The 16,714-nt window shown below is 37.9% G+C and overlaps 2 protein-coding genes across 2 annotated transcripts; both read right to left on the reverse strand.

Moving 5' to 3' along the window:
• Nucleotides 1-3,815: 3,815 nt before the first annotated feature.
• On the reverse strand, nucleotides 3,816-9,444 carry slc20a1a (solute carrier family 20 member 1a; the record flags this gene model as incomplete). Its single annotated transcript, XM_079252158.1, has 11 exons — nucleotides 9,338-9,444; nucleotides 7,817-8,454; nucleotides 7,580-7,720; nucleotides 7,388-7,473; nucleotides 6,823-6,919; nucleotides 5,651-5,770; nucleotides 5,173-5,373; nucleotides 4,556-5,021; nucleotides 4,287-4,472; nucleotides 4,117-4,201; nucleotides 3,816-3,971 (listed from the first exon to the last, which is right to left on the reverse strand). Exons 2-11 carry the CDS (start codon nucleotides 8,163-8,165, stop codon nucleotides 3,816-3,818), a joined length of 1,887 nt encoding a protein of 628 aa, XP_079108284.1. The 5' UTR covers nucleotides 8,166-8,454; nucleotides 9,338-9,444.
• Nucleotides 9,445-13,461: 4,017 nt separating this feature from the next.
• vgll4l (vestigial like 4 like) lies at nucleotides 13,462-16,694 on the reverse strand (the record flags this gene model as incomplete). Its single annotated transcript, XM_079250905.1, has 5 exons — nucleotides 16,616-16,694; nucleotides 14,905-15,028; nucleotides 14,534-14,783; nucleotides 13,905-13,986; nucleotides 13,462-13,763 (listed from the first exon to the last, which is right to left on the reverse strand). Exons 1-5 carry the CDS (start codon nucleotides 16,680-16,682, stop codon nucleotides 13,462-13,464), a joined length of 825 nt encoding a protein of 274 aa, XP_079107031.1. The 5' UTR covers nucleotides 16,683-16,694.
• Between the last annotated feature and the right edge of the window lie 20 nt (nucleotides 16,695-16,714).

A 16,714-nucleotide genomic window follows, 5' to 3' on the forward strand; every position in this document is an offset into this window, starting at 1 on the left:
CCCAGATAAGTGAAAAAATGGATGGATGGATTTATAAATGGATGAGTGGATGTATGTATGTATGTATGGATGGATTTATAGATGGATAGATGGATGTGTGGATGTATGTATATTTGTATGTATGTATGGATGGATGAATGCATAGATGGATGGGTCGATGGATGTATAGATGAATAGATGGATGGATAGATGGATGATTTATAGATGGATGGATGGATGTATAGATGAATAGATGGATGGATAGAAGGATGATTTATAGATGGATGGATGGATGTATAGATGTATAGATGGATGTATAGATGGATATATAGATGGATGGATGGATGATTTATAGATGGATGATGTATAGATGTATAAATGATGATAGATGGATCTATAGATGGATGTTTGGATGGATGGATGGATAACAGCTATGAACTGACTCCCCTGCAAAAACAAATAGATGTTGTTAAAGATCAAATTTCGATTGTTTACTATAAAATTGTAACTTCATTTTCCATCTTTTTTCATCAAGTGAATGTATACTATCCTTAGCTCGCTGTTGTTAACAGTATTTTTATTATTAAAAGCAGATAGGATGAACAAATGTACAGGCAAATGCAAAAAATGTTGTATTGAACTTGTTGTACAATATCTTACGAACAAGTAACAAGAATACATTGATCATTTAAATTTTACTAAGCTGCTCAGCTTAGTAAAATCTTAGTCATGAGTGAATTCTATGTGACACTATCTTGTGATCAGGTTAATTGATTCCACAAGTCTGTGGATCGTCTATGAAGATATTGTACACACTCTTCGAATCAATATTTTTTCACATTGACTCTTGATGATGATAGTGGAAAGTACTGTCTGACATAGTTGCTCATATGGTTGAGTTGACTTCAACTACTGTCTTGTGTTATTGATACCATTTCCAACTGCATAAATGCACTGACCAACACTTTATGCCTCATGGATGGCGACTATTCCTTATGAAGAGGCAAATAGGACATTTGAAGTACTTCAACGCCGAGCTCAAAAATTTTGATTTCTGATTTGATTTGTCACTCATCTGCATCTACAAGCCATTACACAACTGAGCAGTTAGTGAAGCAACAGAGACATCTGCTGGTAAAACAAAATCACTACAGGAGAACCTTCAAAGCCACTACCACAATATTACAGTTCTTATTAGATAGATAGATAGATAGATAGATAGATAGATAGATAGATAGATAGATAGATAGATAGATAGATAGATAGATAGATAGATAGATAGATAGATAGATAGATAGATAGATAGACAATTATTCCTTGCACAAAAGAATAACTGAATTTTTTCTGCTTGATGAGAATAATTTCCATAAAATGTATTTTGCTCCAACATCTCCAGGTCACATCTGCATGTATGCAGATGTTGTTGTTACAATACTTTGTGTTTCACATTCTTACAATAGAATTTCTCATGTTATGACATGACACATTTCACGTTTTCACGATAAATCATTACGTTTTTATTTTACAAATTTGGATAACAGCCCTGTGCTTCTGTAGATAGGTTTTAGGTCTATATCTTTATTTTGTTCATCGGATTGTTTGTAAATATTTTCATTAGTTTAAACTTAGGGCATAATTTTAAACCAGACCATTTAAACAGAATCACATGTCAGATTCACAATTGCTGGATGACACATGCAAATCAAAAGAAGCCATTGTCTGTGCCAATAGCCTGGAGAAATAATGAAGCCGAAAACACTGCGATGAAGAACATTATGTCAAGCTCCATTAACGGTGTCAGCTACGTGGAGAACAGCACCATCACATGGACTGTTTGTGTTGGTGAAACTTGATGGCACTTTTCCAGTGAACATGACTCTTTTGTTTATCTGCTTTGGATTTCAGCTGCTGTTTAATCCACAGCTTCTTCTTTTAAATCAGTCTGATTTGTGAAAGCAATGTAATGGTTAACTATCGGATAATGCGAATCTGCAACTATGAGTTCAGTAAAATCAAAGACCTTTTTTTTTTAGGCTCCCTTCCAGTAATTTAACAGTTCAAACTTGACACCCAAATAAGCAGCTAGAAGATGTACAGAAAGTGGGTCAGGGAGGGTCTGCAGTATGGGTTGTTATCTTCTATACATGCACAAGGGTGGTAGATCTGTTGATCAGCCAATCGATCCACGGACTGCAGATCAGTTCCCAGCAGAGAACAACAGTTCTTCCCTGGCCTTTTTCACAGCAGACATTTTGACTTAAAATAATCAGTAAACATGTCATTTAACTTGAACACCTGTGCAGGTTGGTTATTTGTACTCCATGCACAAAAACACAACATCTTCCCAGCAGAATGTGGTCATCTGCTTCTGCTGCCCATGTGTTTCAGGGCTTGACATGTTATGCAATGATAGATGCAAATTCTCTTACTTTGGAGAAAGGCATCTGCTATATGCCTGTAAAATAGAATAGAATAGAATAGAATAGAATAGAATAGATGGCTCTTTGCATATCTTAGTTGGAGCTACTGGTTACTTGAGTTACTGTTGCCTTTCTATCATCTCAAACCAGTCTGCCATTCTCCTCTGACCCCTGGCAGCAGCAAACCATTGTCTCCAAGAAAAATTGCTCTCTGGATATTTTCTTCCTTCAGACCATTCTCTGTAAAGTCTACAGACGTGTTTGTGTGAAAATCTCAGCAGATCAGCAGGTTCTGAAATACTAAGACTAAGTCCCTGTTTGGCACCAACAACCATGCCACGGTCAAAATCACTAAAATCCACTTTCTTCCATTCTGATGCTCATTTATAACGCTAACTAATCATCTTGACAATGCTTATGTTCCTAAATGCCTTGAGTCGTTGCCATATGATTGGCTGATTAGCTATTTGTGTTAAAAAGCAACATGCAAGCGTTCCTACTAAAGTAGATAGTGAGTATACAAGTACTTTGGCTGGCTGATACAGCAACAGCATCACCCAGTGTATTTAAAAAAACAGAAACAAAAACAGAAAACAACAAAATTGCAACAGATACTTATAAGTAACTAAGATGTAGACAATAGATTTAAGGTTTATTTGAATGAATATGAAGTCCTTACCACTGCAATGTAATATTTACACATTTATTATTTAAAAAACAAAACAAACAAACAAAAGCAAAAATAAAAATATATATACTTTCACAGAAATTAAAGTTGTAAGATGTGTTTCTTTCATTACACACTATTCTGCTTAATTTAACATATACACACTCATAGTACCCTCCCGTGACAGAATATTTCTGTAGGTGACAAAAATAAATAGAAATTTCTTCACTAAAGTGGCTAATTTTCTAATTTCAAATGCAAAAATATTTAGTTGTTTTTTAGGATTACATTTTTTTTGTACAGTTGTTTGAATGATTCCTGTCTCTGATGTAATTTAGACTGTTGCTGTCATGGCGATTGAGATCTTGTAATCGAAATAAAACTTACTGATAAAATAAAGGTTAAATAAAAAAGAACAAAAAAAAAAAAAAACCCCACACAAACAATGACAGTTTTACATTCCCACTCATTGTGAGATAATGACTGATTTGATTAATGCATTCTTGTTTTTATACAAATATACAAAATAATATACATGATCACAGTCTTTTGGACATTTCAGCAGTGTAAATAGTGTCTACATAATTCATGGACACTTCCACGTGAGATAAAATAGACTTAACTTTGTAATTACACTCAACAATTTAGAAATCATTAACAAAGAACATAAACAACATATTCAACACATTTTTAACAATGATCTAAACAAAAAAAAATGTCAACAGCTGTGTTGCTGGATAGCAGGAGACTCACAGAATGACATATATGAAGAGCGCCATAATGGCTGCGCTGATCAGCCCAGATATAGGGACTGTAACAAACCAGGCGATGAAGATATTTCTGAACAGACGCCAGTCAACGGACTTCCTGGAGCGCAGCCATCCCACCGCCACCACAGATCCCACCTTTTGGCACCCAATATGACAGTTAGTAATCAGGTAATAATAAGTTAATAATCAGGTAATAATCAGTTAATAATCATGCCAAAAAGACACAAGACACTATGGCTTTTCTAACAGTAAAGCGTAATATATTGAAGTTTTTTTTTACCTTGCAGTGGGTTGTGCTGACAGGAAGACCGATGTTGGATGCAACAACAACAGTGACTGCTGAAGCAAGTTCAATACTGAATCCACTGAAATGGGAGAAAATATTAGCATTGTTTCACAGCATGATAAATTATCATTTTAGCTAACACAAGATGTAAATACATGCCATACCTAGAGGGTGTGATCGGGGTGAGGTCTTTGCCCATGGTCTGGATAACCCTCCGACCCCAAACCCAGAGTCCACTGCAGATTCCTACTCCACCATACAGAAGCAACCAGATGGGTGTGGGCGCGTTGGACACTACAGAGCCACTCTCATAGAGAAGCCATAGAGCTACCAAAGGCCCAATCGCATTGCTAGCAATAAAAAATATATAAAGTTAATTCTCTGTATGACTACACATTCATATATTCCTAAAAAGAAAACAATCCTTTCCCACCTGACGTCATTTCCTCCATGAGCAAAAGAGCCAAAACAAGCTGTGAGAATCTGCAAAAACTGGAAAAGCGTGGAAACAGCAGGTTGGTCGACCTCCAGCTCGTCCTCCTCTAGAGCGAGCTCCATGCCAGCTTCTTGAGTTACACTCTGGACTGCACTCCCATTGGTCACAGTTGAGTTGTAGCTGCTGCAACTGTCCACCCTGGATCTTCTCTGTGACCCAGTGTCCACATCTTTGTATTTAGGATCTCCTTGAATTCCATATATAGCCATGGTGTAGGAGGTGTAGCTGTTATTCCTCCGCATGGGTCGCTCTTCTGTGTCACTGTCACCAATGCAGTCGCCAACCTTGGCCATGTGGAGCTTGTGGAGCAGGTCTTTGTAAAGGCCTGAGTCTTTGTGGATTGTGTGGGAACGTCCACTGTGAGGATCAGTGATCATCATGGGGCCAATGGTGCCATTTAGACCTATAAAAGCATGTTTTTTCATAGATCTAATAAGTCTGAGTCTGAATAACATGTGGTTGAACAGTATCTTTATAAACATCACAAAATAATTAAACATCTGAAGCAGAAGACAGAGAACTTTGTCAAATATTTCATGCCAGTAATGTCTCACCACTGGAAAGGTCCAAATCTTTTGGCTCCACATCACTGTTTAAGTCTGCTTCCTCTGAACCTCCCAGTTTGAAAGCCACTTTTTCTACAGGAGTAATCTGGTGCTGAGGGTCAGATGGTATTGAGGGCTGCTCCTCTAGCGCTGGTTTGCTTGAATTCTTCTCCATTAGCGGAGTTTCACAGGGAGCAGCTGCTGTTTCTCCTGCAGTACATCACAGCTGGAGTTTTATTTGTTATTTGAGGATTTCTTCGCCTATTTTGTGCTGGGTAGTTTTCTATTAGCGGTGCTGGATCAATTCAAATTTCATCTCACTCCATGATCAGACATTTTCATCTTTCATCTTCATAGTTAGCAGAATATAATGTAACAACATCTACAATAAGGCGTTAAAACAAACCCATCTACCTTCAGTGTTCTTACTCAAGATTTTCACAATTTCAACCTCAGTTAAAAGTGTGAAACTTTCATATATACTCACGTTTGATTTTCTTCTTGAGACGTGGACAGACAGCAAACCAAACGATCAGAGCGGTGACAAAGGCACAGCCAAGAGAGATGCATAGCGTGCCCCACCATGGCACTCTGTCAAAGCCCAACACTGCACACACAAGACAGGAAAATGAGAGGAGCACCACCTCAAACCAGTACAGACACTTAACTGTCTCTTATTCAACACTCATTATGCATCACTGAAAATAAAAAACATGTATAAAAGTACTTGTATTAAAAAAAGTACTTATATAAACCTTAGTGAACATTTGGAAACATCCTGAGAAGGAGAAGGCTTGTGATGTTTACCGTTTCCTAACTCCCTGAGCGGTAGTCATGTGATTTATGCAAACTTATACAATATGTCTCAACGGCTTGTTACACACGTGTCAGTAAGGTCTTCTGGACAACAGTATCAGTGACGGTACACACTCCTCCAATCAGATAGTGAGCGTGAAGCCAGTCTGGCAGCACTGTGATAAACATTCTGTTAGAAACAGAGTTGTAATTTCTCTTCTCCTTTAATATTCATTCTGAAAGGCTAAACTGCTGATGAAGTTTTTTTCTAGAGCAGGGTTTTATAGCTGATCAATACTAATTGACCTTAACAAAACCAGAAAAAGAAGAGACAGAAATTTTAGGCCATTTGTTATCTTTAGCATGAACATGGAGAATGACGGGCCTTAAATATCAGTAACTACACAGACTGTTTAGGTGTGCAGATGGCTGTATTATTTTTAAACGAAGATAACATTCAAATATAATGCCTTCTTATGTTTGTTTATTGTTGTTTATTATTCATATTGTTTTCATTCAACATTGAACAGCAAATAAATTTCATTTTATGACATGGACAAAAGAAAACAGGATAAAGATGGATCTTGTAACTGCCCCTTTTCTGGACAAAACATCAAAACATATCAAGCCAATCAAGAATAAAATGTCCTCACATCATTTTGGTTTTTTTTAATATTCTGAAAAATTTTTAGAGGTTTTGGGTTTTTAACACCTACATGGCTATCGTCAGCTCTACTCTGCGCACTCTGTGACCATTAATTCCCCATGGTTTTTTCCAGGGATTTCATCATATTGTGCAGTCATTCAGTGCATTAAGCAATGATCACAATAAATACTAATGTGGTGAGCGAGCTTGATACTCACATGGCGCTCCCGTAAACATGATGGAGAAGAGGTTGATGCCCATTGTGATGGCATAGAAGACAGGAAGGGCTCTCAGTCCATTAGGTACAGGGTTCGACTGTAAAGAAACAAGAACTGTTTGGGTTATATGTTTAATTTCAGAGATGAAGTGGTGGAGCAACAATTTTTCCATTTTCCCTTTTCTTACCCTTAAGATAGAGACTGATGCACTTTTTAATTTGTACATTTAACAGGCAGAACAAAACCTTTAGATTTTGCTTTAATGTCACATAAAATGAAAAGCTTTTTTGTGTGTCCGAGCTTTTAAATGTATTTAACAACCAACCCTAGTAATACAATAATTCAAGCCTTAAATGTCTTTACTGGAAACTACAACAGCATAACAATGCTTTCACAGTAACTTTTAATTTGTCGTATTCTAAATTCCTACAATCATAGATGAGAAAAATACTCTGTTTTGGTATCACTTCATTTTCTACTGGTTAAACCATTTCAGTTATTTCTGATTTATAATGAATTATGATCCTAAAGATGGGAATATTTTTTGTTTTAAAAGTGGTCTTACCTTGTTCAGAATGAATTTGCGGACAAAGTAGAAGAGAACTCCTGACATAATTCCTGACAGCACAGGCGACAAGAACCAGGATGCCACTTTAACAAAAAAAAAAAACACATTTGACAAAACATTAATCTTTTTGTTCAGATTAAACAGTTTGTTGTTTTCAATTGAAAAAATAATGAACAACAAATTTTTTACCAATACGTAGCAGTTCCATCCATTTGACCCCTTGGTGGCCTCTGGCTACCATGGAATACCCAATTGTTGCACCAACAATACAGTGAGTTCCAGAGATGGGGAGCTTCAGAAAGGACGCAGCCAGCTGCCACACAGCAGACCCTGTTGCACAAAAGCATGAATGGGGACAGTAAACAATGTAAATGCTCATACTTTCATTCACAGACACTAAGAAGCCATTTCTGCACGCATACTAACCACACATAGCACTTATAGATCCTGCCATGAGGACATGCTCCGAGCCGTTGTACATCCGAACATCGATGATCCCTTGTCTGATGGTCTCACTGACTTTGGCCCCCAGCAGCACTGAACCCACCGTCTCAAAAACAGTGGCCAGAATGCAGGCTTGCCGTAAAGTGACCACACCGGAGCCTACTGCAGTACCAAAGGAGTTGGCCACATCATTGGCCCCCACAGAGAACGCCAGGATAAACGCAATGATGAAGCCCAGCACCAAGAGCCACAAGTAGCCTGACATGTCCGACTGAGAGGCCAAAACTGCAGTAGTGGCAGCTGCCAGGGTTGCTAGTGTAGTGGTATCCATTGCTGTTTGCAATATTATCTAGTTGAAAAAAAGAAACTAAGTCAGTTTGTTGTAGTTTGAAGGAAGGTTCTGAGGTAAAATGTTTTTGTATAATTGGTATGTATAAATAAAGATCTATCTTAAAAATAAGTTAGTAGCACTTCAGATCTAGGTGTTAAAAAACTACTAAAAATTATTGCTAGCTTGATATATAATGTTTCTCTGTGGAGTTTATGTTAAAGTGACAGATTATGAAGAAGAGAGAGACATCCATGGTGACAGTTAGCCTCGGATAGTAGGACGATACACACTGTGAAGAGACAGAAATGCAGAAGTCAGAAGGTAATATATATCCGACACAAACAACAGCTAAGCTGTGTTACATATTAACAACACCAGTGAGCATGCTTAACTTTTCTCAACATACATGATTTACTGAGCTATGAAAGAGAAAAGTGTCTCTTGTCAGTAATATAAAAACCTCCTCAGCTTGGTATGACATTAAGTTTGGTCTAAAGCTCCAAAAAATAACATTGCTGTAGTGTGTGTGTGTATGAGTCTGCAAAACACAACAACTTCTACTTTTGTGTCTGGATGCATAAGTGCAGTTGTGGAAATAAAACACTAATGAAATTGTTTACATAAAAAACAGAAAGAGACTGTTAAGTGTTTTCAAAACAAGAAGTAGTTTGACATTGAGCCATATAATATTATTTATGACATACAATCAGTAGTACGGGTAAGTTATTTTCTGTTCAGTGTTGTTGGAAACCTTATAAATGACTTAAGCTTCATCACTCATCTGCTGGTTTTAATCTCCTGAAAGTTTAGTAAATTGGATTATGCAAAATACCTGTATTAAGTCCATCTATATAAACTTTTTTAGCTGTAATTATTTCTCTAAATGTGTATTTCTTTCAGTGTTTAGTTGTTAGTGTACTGTTCATTTTAAGTAGCCTCTAAATCCCACATGCATATAAAACCACTTAAAACTTCAAAAAGAGACTTGAAAGCTGTGAATAATTGGCCTATTCACCCCTGTTGGTCAGTCATTTTGAACAAAATCAGCATCAGTATGAAAAAAAATGTGGCATGTTAATCTCATTAGTTGCTGTTGCATAATTTAAATTAGGCGACAACATGGAGAAAACTTTAAACAAAAACCAGAAAGGAATGAAATAAGAAAGACTTACAGGAGACCAGACCAGAGTTTTCCTGGAGAAAGCGGGGCCTTTGTGCTCACGCTGTCTTGCTGTGAGGTGTGAAAAAGTTACAACAACAGACACTCGAGAGAGGCAGGGGTCGCGAGTCGAGGGCAGTGCAGCAGCCTGCAGTGTGTGGCCACCCCTGTTGGAGGCTGGTTTATATGTTGTACTGAGTTAGAACACGCCTTCCCACTCTGGTCATGAGACAACAGCAGTACAGAAGCTAATGTTTAGCTTGTTTGTTGACAGGGAAAAAATAATTATAGTTCTTTGCTGATGTTCCTTTACTTTATCCTCAAATTGTGTTTTTTTTTTCAAGCACCTTTAAGAAACAGTAATGACTATTGTTCTGTCTAAATGAAATCTATTTATTTCTAAAGAGGAATATTTCAGGTCACAGTGTTACAATTTATGGTGACATATGTGGTATATATATATATATATATATATATACATATATATATATATATATATATGCCTGTAATAATGTTAAAAAATGTGTCAAAAATGTGAATATGATTGTAATAATGTTAAAAAATGTGTCAAAAATGTGAATATGATTTGATTTTTGTGTCGGCTGCTGGGTAAATATGGCATGTTATTGATACCAAAGCTGTGGAGTAAGTATAATTATATTGCCAGCTTGAGATGACTTACACTTTTCTTTTGATTATCCTTATCCTTATCCTTATCTTTTTCTTCCTGGAGGAAAGATGTGTATTCTTACTGTAAAAAAACTACCTTTTAGCCAGGCAATAGCACATGGAGAAAACTATGTTACTCATCAACCTGTCACTTAACTTAGAAACTCCAGGAAAGCCACAGTAAGCCCTCAACGTCAGCAATCCTGACTCTGGTCTGCAATGCTAGAGCGCCTCTGAATGTGCTGATCAGTTCCTGTTCATTACTTATTTATTTTAGTGCTTGTTAGATTAAATGGCTGGGAAGTGACATGTGCACACAAGTGCCACCACTGTGGAATATTTTGACCTCTCTGAAACACGTGACCTGTCCAAGTGGCCTGAAAAACCTGAAATGCAAAGGTGGCAGAAACAGCAAGAGTAGCTCTTATCATTCTATGTTAATGCAAAAGATCAAACCTTAAACATACATACATACACACACACACACACACACACACACGTATATATATGTATCTATATATATGTGTATATATATATATATGTGTATATATATACATATATATATATATGTATATATATATATATATATATTTTTTTTTTTTTCGCATTAAGATAGAGTAAACTTAATAAACATATAACCCCTATCTCAGATCGATGGTAATTAGCAGAGTTGTGTGCAGAGTTGGATTTTGAAGTCTGCACAATTAATTCAGATGGGTGTCCGGCAGCAGGAAGTCTTCCAACACTCGCAAGATTGTGGCTTCTTCGTTGCTTCAAAAAAAAAAAAGCAACCCCCAAAAAAAGCTTCCTTTGTATTATAGAGAGACTCTTCCACTGTCTGCATGAATAATTTCAGAGGTCATCATTTCTACAGGTCAAGTTCTAATTTTATTAACAAAACAGTGCATTCATCCATAAACAAACAACCATGAACACTCACAGCTACGACCAAGCTAGAATCACTTCACTTATCATGCATGACTTTAAACTGTGGGAAGAAAATAAGGCGCCATGAAAGAACACGCACATGAACAGAACATGCAAACTACGCATAGAAAGCCCAGGGTCAGGTCAAGCCTGAGAGCTTACAGCTCTGATGTAATAATGTCTACTGGTGTGACTCTTACACAGTGGCTGTCAATTTGGAGGCACAAAACTGTCTAAGACCAGTTGATTGTCATGTGAATCTAAATGCTTGAATAAGAACGTTTCAAATGAATCATACTCAACAGCACCAAGGTAGACACATTCCTAGCAATCATGTTCTCATGAGATTAGTGTGATACTTTAAATTGTTTGCTTAAAGGTTGCTGATTTGTTTATGGTAATTTAACAGAAAAAGGCTAAAAAACTTTCCCAGATTGACATGGCCAATCCTTTCTATTGAAAGACAGACTTAATTACTGTTGCCATGAGTTAAATGTTGTTTTCTGTCTTTTTTTTTTGTTTTAAGTTTTCAGTGTGATGATTATTATTGTTGCATCACGCAACAATGCACATTTATTTTTCAGTGGCATGAGAAGATTTAATCACGGGATTCTCATGGCAAGTTGATCTATGTAATTCAAACTCTGAACTACTTTCATCTCAGTTGTTCTGAACAACATAATCTAATAGCTCAGCACAGTGTATTTTACTGGAACGCTTACATATAACTATGAGAAAACACAGAACTTATCAAGAAATAGATGAAGACGGTCGCAGATATGACATTTCTTCTAGAATGTAAACCTGTAATTCTGAATAAAAACACATTTACTCATATTTACAAAGCTTATTAAGAGTGCAACTACTTCTTAATGTTGAGCAGAACACAGTCATTTCCATTCTCCCTCTAGCCAATGGAAGTCTTTGTCCAGCCATTTTCTCCAGAGCTTTGTTTTAGCTGTTTGTGCTGTTCATCGTGCAACATGAGACCATTTGTCACTTGACAATGTTGGCTGTTTAAGGTTTACCTAAGGGCCTCTAGGTGGCATCAAAGGCCATATTCAGGTTACACAGGCTGATTAGTGTATACCTTGTGGAAATACCAGTTTGGGACTTCATGAGGGAAAATAATCCCCAGTTTGGTCACTATCTGTTCCCGTATCTGTGTTTGGTGTCAACGTCTTGTTTCTGTTGGGAAGATGTTTGAACTCAAACCATCAGTGACATTCATCATTACATCTTTGGTAGGCGGTTATAATCAGTCCAACATAAGATTATATTCTTCTCACTTGTTTCTCTCTTTTGACCTTTGACCTCTTTTCCAAGTTACTACATTTTTCAGAAAATCCACAATCATTCCTACCTCTGAATGGTTGCAGTTTTGTCATTTTTAGTACAGAGGCTTTGGGATTTTTTTCCCCCCTAAAATCTCCCTAACATATAAAAATTAGACAAGATAGGACATGCAAATAAGCAACTGAAGAGCGTGGCTGGTTCTCATGCTCAGACCCATGTTAGCCCAGCCCTTCCTTCCCCTCATCCCTCCCTCCTATCCCTTGCCAAACAGGATCTGTAGGATCTTACAGAGTCATTTTCTCAGGAGACAGGAATGTCAAAACACAAGGCTGAGAGCCTGCTGGGACATGCTCCCTACATTCTCTCAAACTTACGGGAAAAAGTCCAGAATGAGTTGTTCCTTCAGCCTTTTAATTTCCAGTCTGTTAGGCAACAGCCTTCACTGTAAGGTGGTGTGTTTGAGCCGGATGCGTTGCGGACAAAGACTGACTCAGAACTTTTACCTTGTCTGGTACTTCACCCTCCCCATTTTTTACAAAGTGCTCATGACTTTATGATGGTTGTGTAATGTTTAGCTTCAGACAGTGTTTCATTGCCACTTTGCTGCCCAGTGTTTTCTTTGTCTTTACTCATATTTCAGATAAAAAACCATAAAAATTTGGCCCACCAAATAATAATAACTACATTATTAACAATGAACACAGAAATGTGGGCAATTCTTTTTTAGATCTTTATTCAAAACTCAAAACAGATACTCAAAACTCTTTTATACAGCATATAAGAATAATATTACACAGCAGATATACCAGTCATGTAGACTAGTGAACCCAGTATCAGAATATAAATATAACATAAGGGCATTGTAACATTCAGACTGTACTGTAAGGAAGACATAAAATCAAAGAAATGTAAAGGATTATTAGGCTGATTTTCTTTCAATCACCTCAGATCACCAACTACAGAATCTCAAGTATTCAGATGCTAAAAAGAAGATAGAAATGTAACAAAACAAGGATGTCCCACTTAATGCTACATTTATCTGCATCAACGCGGATTAGGTTTGGACCCACACAGGTCCACGGTGACTGTACTCTCTCATCGGTCTCAACCCTAACGTCTGCTTTTCCCGTCGCACTCACAAGCACAGCTGCTTTAAATGAAATGTAAAAAAGTCACCAAGTCCAATTTTTCACATGGATCAGTGTTTTGTAGTGTGTGTGGGGTTTTTTTTGGTTTTTTTTTGCTTTAATTGCCAGGCCAGTGACTGGAAATCGGTGACAAGCTGCTGGCGGATTCTTTGCGGCACCGATTTGGGCTGTGGCTGTAGGCTGGGGAGTGGGTAACACTTGGACTGCTGGGAGGTGTGGAGGAACAGGAAGAAGACTTTGATTTAATCTGCAGCCACTTGTCTCCCAAAGCCTTGGCAAAGTGGTCATCGACAGACACACTGATGGAGAGCTGCTGGGAACGAGTTTGCTGGTAGTTCACTCCGAGACTCCTCTGAAAATGCTCCTCAAGAACGTTATCATAGTTGCCTTTGGATACCGCTGGAAGAGGAAAGGTGCATGAAAGACGTCAAATAAACACCAGTGAGTAAGAGTATGTGGTTATTTGCACCATTAGGGGAGCATGACGACGAGGGAGTGACTGTCTGGTGAGTGAGCTCATTTGGGGAGTGTGAGACTGACCTGTTGAGTTGCTTTTGTGGATCTCAGATCTGCTGGAGGGGCTTCTTAAAGAGGACACGCAAGTGATCACAGAGGGACGCATCTGAAAGAAAAAGGAAGTATTGATTAAATCATATTAGATTAATACAGTACAGTGAGTGTGTTTCATCAGAAACCCAGCTCTGGGACTTCTCGGAAATCTTGCACACATGTTGCCTAAACTTGAATGTGCACTCTGATGAAATGTCAGGTGTAACTGGGTTTAAATGAAATGGTTTGAAAAGTGATTCAACTGGTTGGATTTGCCATTAGAATCAGATAAGTCCCAGTGTGTTGGCATAAACAGGTCAAAAAGAAAGCAGTCTGTTGGGTCTTGTTGATGGCATTCCTCCCTCCATTGCTCACATTTTCTTCCCAAATCCTGCTGGATTGCATAGCTCAGGCAAGTTTAGGCTTGCATACACTCTGGGATTCACTAACTAAAGAAGAGAAATGTACCACGGCTGTGGGTAGCCTGGAGCTACCCAGAGACTACAAAGGGACAGAGAGCAGTGCCACGTTTCCTAAATGATGACCATCTGAACATCTTTAAGCTTTCATGAAATCAGCTTTTTGTAGACAAGCAGCACTATTTGACTTAGCTGAATTACCTGGATTTGACTGGAAACGGAGCTTTTAGCCTTTTCCTGAGTGCTTTCTGGGTCTTTTCTTGGTTTCTTGATGAGAGCCAGGGGTTCATCCATGGCTGGTGTGCAGTACAGATGGGTAGGCAGAGGACTGGTGAGACTGGGTGCTGAACTCTGGGTCAACATTGGTGACTGTTGACTGTTGAAAACAGCAGGTGGGGGTGCAGCTCTCTGGGCCATTTTGCCAATGCTTCTGCTTATTGCCCGCTCTCGCCTTAAAGAAGTAGTCATTAAAAGATGTTTGCATCTCTTTGACACAAGTTTTAATTAAATGTTGGTGTTTTTTTTTTTTTTTGTTTTTTTTTTACTAAACTTAAATTAAAGCTTTAAATTACCTTTCTTCCAGAGTTAGACTCCTCTCATGGCTGCGCTTCCGTTTGACGGGATACACAGCTGGGGCTCTTGCCCGATCATTTGCCATGTGTCTGTACCTGTCCTCACTCCTCAGGTGGGGTTGTCCTATAGAAATTTAAGCAAGGAATTAGTAAACCAGAAAGACATTTTAAAATAGGTAGTATACAATAAGAAATCAATCTTGCAGGTCAAATTATCCCTGATTAATTCCATTAACTGGCATTTGTGTCAAACACTCAGTGATGAGTAACAGCTTGTTTTGATCTATGACATCAACTTGCATGACTACTATTCGTGGGAAAAAATTTTTTTCAGTTTTTTTTTTCTTGGTCACCGTTAATTGTAAACTCCGTTAAGCTGTAGAACTTGATCTACCTGATCAGTGAGGGTTACAACACTACACAGCTGATTCAATGCTAACGATAAATGTTGTTTTTCTGCATAAATTTGGCATTCAGCCCTGTCACACGCTCACAAGGACTTTCTGTTAGGATGAAGAAAAAAGATAAACACCAAGTAGCTCCGAGGGTGTCACGACCACGACTTGGGTGCCACCCATTTGTGAAACAGCCATCAAAGTAGCACACAGCTGTGCTCATAAAGTATTATTGCAATTTATTATGCTGAAACACACAGAGATAGACTTGATGATGTAACTTTTGAGTTGGAAAAGTTTGCTGCAGAGCATTTCTAAAGTGCAACTTAAAGAGATTTGAATGCCACTCTGTTTTGATTTTGTTAACTAATGTGCAACTAGATCAACATAGGAAATCAGTTTGCAGCTCACATCTAAAACTTGTGCCCCATGCATACAATTCAAACACAAGCACTGTTTGTAATGCAATGGCAGAATAATTACACTCTCCCCATTGTTTGACTGTATGCTCAGTTAGCACTCGAATATCCCCACTTGATGGGATGGCGGGAGCGTTCAGCTCCATTCAGGAAGCAATAGTGTCTGCAGCCCGACTGAAGTGAAACAATAGGCAATGATCTGTTTTGCATTTTAAGACAAAAAGAGCAGTTCAGTGTCTTCGTACTTGACTGCTCTGCTCACTTTAGTTTCCATTTCCTACTTGACAAACACTAACACCTGTGTGCTACTCCTTTACACAGAATGCTATTGTGGAGGGGGGCAGGTATTACCACACCTATGCTGATTTTCTAATGCCTCAGGCATGGATATTTCTTCCTTATAAGCAGAGGGATATGTGCTGCCTGACCTTCTGATCAGCTGCGTTTAAATAGATTTTGTAATTTTACAAAATGCCATATAGTTCATGGACTCTTAGCTGAAGTGTGAGACCAGTAAAAGCCCATTCACATTGACTGTTTTATTCTTTATGTAAGACGATTGCTCCTATAAGTTACTCATTAAAGATGGTCATCACATTTCACAATGTATATTTATAAAAAATCTTGTTATAACCAATTCTTTCTTTCTAATTGTGTGTTTATTTACATTTATTTAATGACCCAACAAAGGTAAATACCACTGTTACAAACACAGATAAAGCATCAGGTTGTGACACAACACTAGATCAAAATCATATGAAATCACAAAAATGTGAATAAGCGGCATATGATAGAATCATGATGGCAGAGGTTTAATTCCACCATTAAATGTTTTACAACTAGCCACGATCATCAAGCTAAGTGAAGGGATAAAGGAAAATCGTTACTCAAGCTTACCCTCTAATATGTAGACCTTGAAGCCACTGCTCATCCGAGTAATGTACTGGAAATTTGCCACAGCCATGGCTCCTTGTCTTTGTCGGAGTGAAGGTAAAT

The sequence above is a fragment of the Telmatherina bonti genome, assembly GCF_933228915.1.
Source record: "Telmatherina bonti genome assembly, chromosome: 13".
NCBI classification, from domain to species: domain Eukaryota; kingdom Metazoa; phylum Chordata; class Actinopteri; order Atheriniformes; family Telmatherinidae; genus Telmatherina; species Telmatherina bonti.